The 7,500-nt window shown below is 39.9% G+C and overlaps 1 protein-coding gene across 2 annotated transcripts; it reads left to right on the forward strand.

The window, feature by feature from the left end:
• The first annotated feature begins 535 nt into the window (after positions 1-535).
• Positions 536-6,781, forward strand: ccdc47 (coiled-coil domain containing 47). Of its 2 annotated transcripts, none has more exons than XM_046043036.1 (13): positions 536-690; positions 2,245-2,543; positions 2,672-2,773; positions 3,497-3,671; positions 3,785-3,906; positions 3,997-4,062; positions 4,207-4,308; positions 4,506-4,616; positions 4,751-4,836; positions 4,931-4,989; positions 5,086-5,195; positions 5,326-5,493; positions 6,137-6,781. In XM_046043036.1, exons 1-13 carry the CDS (start codon positions 573-575, stop codon positions 6,215-6,217), a joined length of 1,599 nt encoding a protein of 532 aa, XP_045898992.1. In that variant the 5' UTR covers positions 536-572; the 3' UTR covers positions 6,218-6,781. The 2 variants fall into 2 exon arrangements, with proteins under 2 accessions (XP_045898992.1, XP_045898996.1); XM_046043040.1 differs by lacking the exon at positions 536-690 and adding an exon at positions 909-933.
• Positions 6,782-7,500: the final 719 nt, after the last annotated feature.

Below are 7,500 nucleotides of genomic sequence, written 5' to 3' on the forward strand. Positions count from 1 at the left end.
ACTTCTTCCAATCATGTTTGTTTTTGTGTGTAAAATCTCAGTCTGAAGGCAAGGCAAGGCAGGTTTACAGTACATTTTGGTAACAAGGCAATTCAAAGCTTAAAATTAACAGAAATAAAGACCACAATAAAGCATACATGAAATAAAGGCGGCAAAAGCACTGTGAAGACTATGACTAAGAAGACAAGAGACCATGATCAAATTGTGTATTGGGATCCTTTTTGGCTTATAATTAGACAATCTGTAACAATAAAGTATAGTGTATTTTGGGTCTAATATGGCAAATATAACAATAAAGAATCATTTCTAATTTTCATTTTCATTTCTATTTTAATACAAAGTAGGCATCCAGCTTTTCATGTCCTATTAGTGCACCACAAAATAAAGTGTGACCTGAAATTCTAGGTTGTTGTGTGTTGTTGTTTCAGTATCTTGGGAGAACGAACTTATTTTTTCTCATTTTCTTTTCTTTAATTTATTATAAGAATTGGTGAATGTGTGATTAGATTCCCGATCCACACTCCAGTCCAGCTGGTGGCGGCAATACGCCATGACATCGTTTCCCAACCGCAATGAAAAACATTAAGAAGAAGAAGAAGAAGAAGAAGAGCCGTGCACTTCAGGCGTTAACATCACTACAAGGGCAGTTCAGCTCAACCAGCGCTACGTTTATTGTCAGTAATTCTCCAGGTAAGCTTCTTATTCGTTTTGTTTTGATACAACTTTTAATAAGTGTTCAACAGAAAAAAGAAAAAGGCTGCTTTCCGTTCAGGATCAGGTTGGTTGCTAGCAACAAGGTGCCATGCTAGTTAGCCACCGTTAGCATGCTAATGCCAGATTAGCAAACAGCTAATTATAAAGTGAGTGAGTGCGGGGGGGATGGGTCTGCTACTTCGACTACGGCTTGTGGTTTAATCCTACATATGTCATTAGGTAAGTGCACGTTTTTAGTTTTGATATGAATGCCACTAAAAAAAAACGTAGAAAGTCAGACATAGCCCCTGTTAGTTAGCAAGCAAAGGTTTGATTGTTGGCTGAAGTTAGTTGAGCTAGCGATAATATCTGGGTGAATATTCACCGGATTCAAACGCATATGCTCCCACAGCTCCCTAAGTTTGACCGAGCATAGTCTGTACGTTGCATCACTTTTATTCACAATGACACCGTGACAGCATTGGATGTGAGCAGCGAGAATGACATTAAACAACGTGTCCCAATAACGTTACTTCTCAAACCTTTCCTATTCTTCCGCAATCATTGTTTTCTGGCGAGTCTCGGTCCGTAAGGTATCTTTTCCTCTTTGGGATTTGTCACGTGATTACCCACAGTGAGAGCAGGGACTGAGTTGTTTACTGTAATTTGTACCAGTTTAACCAGGGCTCTGTCACAGTGTAACTGTCATTGCCAGAGGCCCCCTGGGAACAGTCAAGACAGATGTTTTCTGCCCAATTCTGATTGACATGTTAAATATCTACATGGCATAGAGTCAGAATCAGGTTTATTGCTAGGTACATTTTCACATGGGATGAATTTGCCTTGGTATATATTTGTGCTTAACAGTACACATAAATAAAGGCATATATAAATAGTAAAGATATTTAAACAAAAATTGAAATTATACAAAATAATAACACTAATACAAAAAGTAGTGCTGCCTGGGGGCTGGGCTGTTTCTAAAATCCACGACCATCAACACTTTCTTCAGAGCATTGAGCTCCAGATTGATCTGGCTGCACAAGGTCACCTGAGGGTCAATCTCCCACCTATAGGCAGACTTATCACCACCAGAGATGAGCCCAATGAGGGTGGTGTCATACACAAACTTCAGGATAGTCTAGTGGCTGGAGGTGCAGCTGTTTGTGTACAAGTAGTGTAACGTTAATAGTGTAATGTTCTTGGCTTGAACTGATACCTCTTTTACTTATACCATGTAATGCTTCGAAGTACTCTAGAGACTATAATATTAGGGCAGACCTCATTGAACGACAGCTTAAACACAAATAACTTGCACTTGCAAGTTGCGACATGTAGTGATTGAGACACATCGGAATAGATTTCATTTCCCTACAGTTGTTTTTGGAAGGGTGTGTAAGAGTTTTCTTTCATAATGTTTAGAGTTTGTAGTAGGCATGTGAAACGTCTGTATTTGACCTTCTCTGTCACTTCTTAAACCACCCTTATTTACATGTTTTCCTCTCTGCCTGCGTGAGCTCTGTTTCAGTCTGCTTTCTCCCTTTGGTGCAGGTCCCATTATGCGCAGTGCGTATCTCCTCCTGATACCAGCTCTGCTGCTCCTCCTGGCCCTTCCTGTCTCCAAGGGACGCTACAATGATGACTTTGATGATGGCGAGGACCTAGCAGACTTTGATGACAATGACTTTGCTGAGTTTGAGGACATGAACGATGATCCAGCGGCCGAGGAAGAAACTGCCCCTCCGCCTCGTGTCTCACCGTCCTCGCAGCCTGAAGAGGATGAAGATGAAGATGAAGCCACTGTGGAGCTGGAGGATGGCCAAGATGGTTTTGAGGACTCAGAGACACAGGTACATTTCCTTTTATTGACAGCTTAATTCTTTAGCACAGTATGCATATATCATTTTTGATCATTTATAGTATTATATTCATTTATACAGATTTGTAGCAAAGCCCTTTCAACTCCATGTTTCCCTAGGATCAAGACATGTACAGCAAATATGACCAGGAGGAGTTTGAGGGGATTGGAGACATGGAGAAGACAGGCCACTCCATGAAGGATCCCCTCATAATCCACACAGTAAGCCGGGTTTATTGCTTAAATCTTCTCACCTACTACCTTCTGCTGATTGTGATTTTCCCAGGTTCTGAATGTGCAAACAATTTCTGTTGCTTGCAAAAGATACATTTTACTGTAAAGGCATTTATGCTTGGGGGATGCTGCCCTATAGGGCTTAATATATTATCTGTGTGTTATGGTATTAAAAATGCAATTATGCAGCTTAGGGAGGCTAATGCGAGGAAAAATTAAAGTAGATTACTCCACTGTTGTGTAGCTGCTGCTGAATTGTGTTGGTTAGCGAGGATGCAGTTTACATTAACTTTTCCCACAATTTCACTATGTAACACTGAAATTGTAGCCTAAGGCAACTAATTGTCTTCAGCCTAATTTACCATTGTTTCGTTTGCATTGATACTAATTGGAGCTAGATAGATATATTGGCCAATATTAGCTTATTAGCTTATTGCAGATATATCGTGTCTATATTGGCCAACAAGTAACAAGAAATTTCGGTACAGAAATGCCAAACTTGGTTTGAGGAATTTTAGAAACGGTGTCATCATTACATAGTTTGTCCACCAGAGAGCACTTAATTTTTCAACTGTAAAATGTCCCACTCAGTATGTATCTTGGTCACTTTAAAAAAAACAACAACTATTGACCGGTATATTATCATGTATTTTGAAAAAATGCATTGGACTCCCGTTATAATACTTACGACTATTTGCTGTTTCTCTGCAGGTTCCTGCACATCTGCAAAACAGCTGGGAGAGTTATTACATGGAGATCCTGATGGTGACTGGCCTGTTGGCCTACATCATGAACTACATCATTGGCAAGAACAAGAACAGTCGCCTTGCTCAGGCCTGGTTCAACTCACACAGAGAACTTCTAGAGAGCAACTTTGCACTAGTGGGTGAGTGTATGAAATATTACTTGCATATGCTTGTGCTTTGTCCTTGGTTCAAATGCATTAAATGGTGACAGTCTATATAAAGCACATATTGTGTCAATAATTTGCATGTCCAGGTGACGATGGCACCAGTAAAGAAGCAGTGAGCACTGGGAAGCTGAATCAGGAAAATGAGCACATCTACAACCTTTGGTGCTCGGGACGTGTGTGCTGTGAAGGCATGCTGATCCAACTTAAGGTATAGGTGAAATGTTTTCATATATTGGTGTGTGTGTGTCTGTGTGTTAAACATACAGTCATGTGTAATGTTCCTTGTGGTCTATTCAAGTTTCTGAAGAGGCAGGACCTGCTCAATGTTCTGGCCAGGATGATGAGGCCCATCTGTGATCAAGTGGTATGTAATAGTCAAATATCAATTCAAATAACTCTTTGTGGAGTCTGTAATGTTTATCGCACAGCACAGATGCGCTGGACTGTGCTTCGAAAAGTAGTAGTAGTTGCAATCATTGTCTCACCCACAGCGTCTGTCTGTTTGCAGCAAATCAAAGTGACTCTTAATGAGGAGGACATGGACACTTTTGTGTTTGCTGTTGGCACCAAGAAGGCCATGGCCAGGCTTCAGAAGGAGATGCAGGACTTGGTAAATATCCTCCACAACTTGTGCACATCAAAATGATGTTTACTATACAGTACTGTTGTTACTACATGTGGATTGTTTTATTTGTAGTCCTTGTTCACTGTTACAGTTTTGCCCATTGACAATGTTTTCTCTGTTGCTTACCTACTTAGTTATTACAACTTGTATACCTGGTATACATTTTTGTTCCTTTTCCATAGAGTGAGTTCTGCGGGGACAAGCCTAAGTCTGGGGCAAAGTATGGGCTCCCAGACTCCCTGGCTATTCTAAGTGAGATGGGTGAAGTCACAGATGGGGTGATGGACAACAAGGTAGTGTTTTTATGCTTATTTCACATACAGTATTACCACAAAAAGACACTGCAGAGTACTGAATGGGGTTTCTTGATTTGGCTGACAACATATTACAGCTCTCATGTGTCTGTATCTGTTTTTGGTATTTTTAGATGGTGCATTATATCACCAACAATGCTGACAAGATTGAGTCCATTCATTTCTCGGACCAATTTTCTGGTCCAAAAGTTATGCAAGAGTAAGCTTTTGTTTTTAAATCTTTTTGCATCTTACATGCGAGTTATTTAGCATTTTCTACATGGTACTAAAAGTTCTTGTGGTGTTTTTGTCAGGGAGGGTCAGCCCTTAAAGCTGCCTGAGACCAAGAAGACGCTGCTGTTTACATTTAATGGTGAGCATTTTGTCTTCTATATGAAAAAATCTTCACTATACCTCATGGCCACATCATTTGATTTTACTAGTGTGTTTAATTAATGTGTGTTTGTAGTGCCTGGCATGGGCAACACCTCTCCCAAAGACATGGATGCTCTGCTCCCTCTCATGAACATGGTGATCTACAGCATCGATAAAGTCAAGAAACTCCGTCTCAACAGAGAGGTGAGTAGAATTATTTTGCTCTGGTACCTTTTTTTTTTTTTTTTATAACGCATCAAAATAACCACTCACTTATTTGCTGTATTTTGTGCTTTTAAATTTCAGTGTCTTTTCATCCTCCCTGTATATTTAGGGCAAACAGAAAGCAGACAGAAACCGGGCCCGTGTGGAGGAGAACTTCCTGAAGCAGACTCACGCTCAGCGTCAGGAGGCAGCCCAGACCCGCCGGGAGGAGAAGAAGAGGGCTGAGAAAGAGAGGATCATGAATGAGGAGGACCCTGACAGACAACGTCGTCTTGAGGTCAGAAATCGGAAATGCCACACACAAACCCCACAAAAAATGTTTAAAGGAATATTTTGACATCTGCTTTTACTCTTGCTTGCCAAGAGTTAGATAAGAAGATTGATAACATTTGCATCATTACGGTAAATATTTAGCTTTAGCCAGCAGAGAGTTAGCTTAGCATTAAGACTGGAAGCCAAGGGGGGCAAGACTGTCCCTGTCCAAAAGTAACAAAATCAATCACCTCTAAAGCTAAATTAACATGTTATATTGTTTGTTTCAATCTGGATAGAAACCAAAGTGTAAAAATGAAACTGGAGACGCCAAGAAATCACTGCTCCCAGCCAAGAGATAGCAGTTTTCACATTTCAGTTTTTGTACGGATTAAACAAAGCTACATAATTTGTTAACTAATCTTTAGAGGTGTTGTTAGGTGGATTTTGTTACCCTTGGATAGAGCCAGGATAGCTGTTTCAAACGGTTTCCCAGGAGCTGCATAAATCTTCTTATCTAATTCTCAGCATAGAAGCAAATCAGCATATGACCTAAAATGTCAATCAAATTATTATAAAGAAAAGCACACATGAGTATAGATCTCATTTTCAATGTTGGGATTTATGTCTCATACATTTTTCCCCCCCCCCCTTTTGTTATTTATCAGGAAGCAGCCCAGCGGCGAGAGCAGAAGAAGATTGAGAAGAAGCAGATGAAGATGAAGCAGATCAAAGTGAAAGCCATGTGAAAGACCACCACAGAGATAGTGAAACAAGCACAGTGCCCAGCTCAGACACTTTTCTCCACAGTCTGCAGCTCTGGCTCACAGTCGCTCCAGCTCTAAAAAGACATCCTGTGCCTCTGGGTGTGTCAAGCTTAGCTGTCTCTGTCACCGCCTGCTCCATTTGGTGTGGCTGAAAGTTAATGACTGAGAGTGAACTGTCCATGTTAAGTGAGAGGGGCTGTCTCACCATCATATCTCACCACAATTCCTGCCGGGAATTTTTTTTTTTTTTTCTTTTCTCTCCAACCATCTTCTCAAAATGTAATCAAAGCTCTGTTTGAAAGCTAGCTTAGGGAGCTTTTTAACTAAAATCTGCTGGGAGAGAACACACCATTTGGTGATATTAGGCCACATTTTAAAAAGAAATAAAGCATTGCTGTGGTTTCAGCAGAAATGTATTAGCATTAATATAATCTTAAACAATACTATCATGGACATTTTAATTTATATCTGCTATGATTGGTTTCATGCAGGCTGTTTCTAATGAATATCTGAGCAAACATAATAAAATGCACTGGAGTCTGTTAACTGTTTTCATTGTTTGTTGTTAATTTCAAGTAATTTGATTTACAATGCAATTGATGGGTGAAAAAAATGTAACAGGTCTTAAGACAGTTGTGTACGACATAGAAACTGATACCGAGACCTGTTAGTATCAGCAGTTTATAGAGTGAGGGGTCTATAACGGGGACCAGAATGAGTGAGGCTTAATGCTAAATTTAACTTTCAGATTGTGTCAGCAGTCTCTGAACTAGATTTGGTTACATCTGTGTGGCTGACCATCTAAGATGGATACAATGACGGTGTCTATCCAGATTTAAGTCTGGGTTATATGAAAGCACAATCTTTTGGGGGGTTTTGGCCACACAATCTCAAAATGTAATGCGATCCTTCAACACAGAACCATAAATATGCTGTCAGAAATTAGTTAACAGAACACGTTCAACAATTGCAGCTTCTCAACAGTATTCAGTCTAAATGGGATTATGTTTAAATTGCATAGCATGATAGTGTCCACCCTTTACAATCTTGAGATCTAATGGTGCAGATGACACAGTATGATACACTACCATATATCTTGATATTTGCAGATATAATGGGTATATGAGTGGATGTGTTTTTATTCACTATGCTCAGTATATTGCATTATCTTACCCTACTTATTCATAGATAACTATTGTGTCTAGTAATTTCTCTCTACTATCCTGCTGTGCTCACTCAGTTTTCTTATGGGGTTCACCTGCTTC

This window comes from Micropterus dolomieu, linkage group LG02, assembly GCF_021292245.1.
Source record: "Micropterus dolomieu isolate WLL.071019.BEF.003 ecotype Adirondacks linkage group LG02, ASM2129224v1, whole genome shotgun sequence".
NCBI classification, from domain to species: domain Eukaryota; kingdom Metazoa; phylum Chordata; class Actinopteri; order Centrarchiformes; family Centrarchidae; genus Micropterus; species Micropterus dolomieu.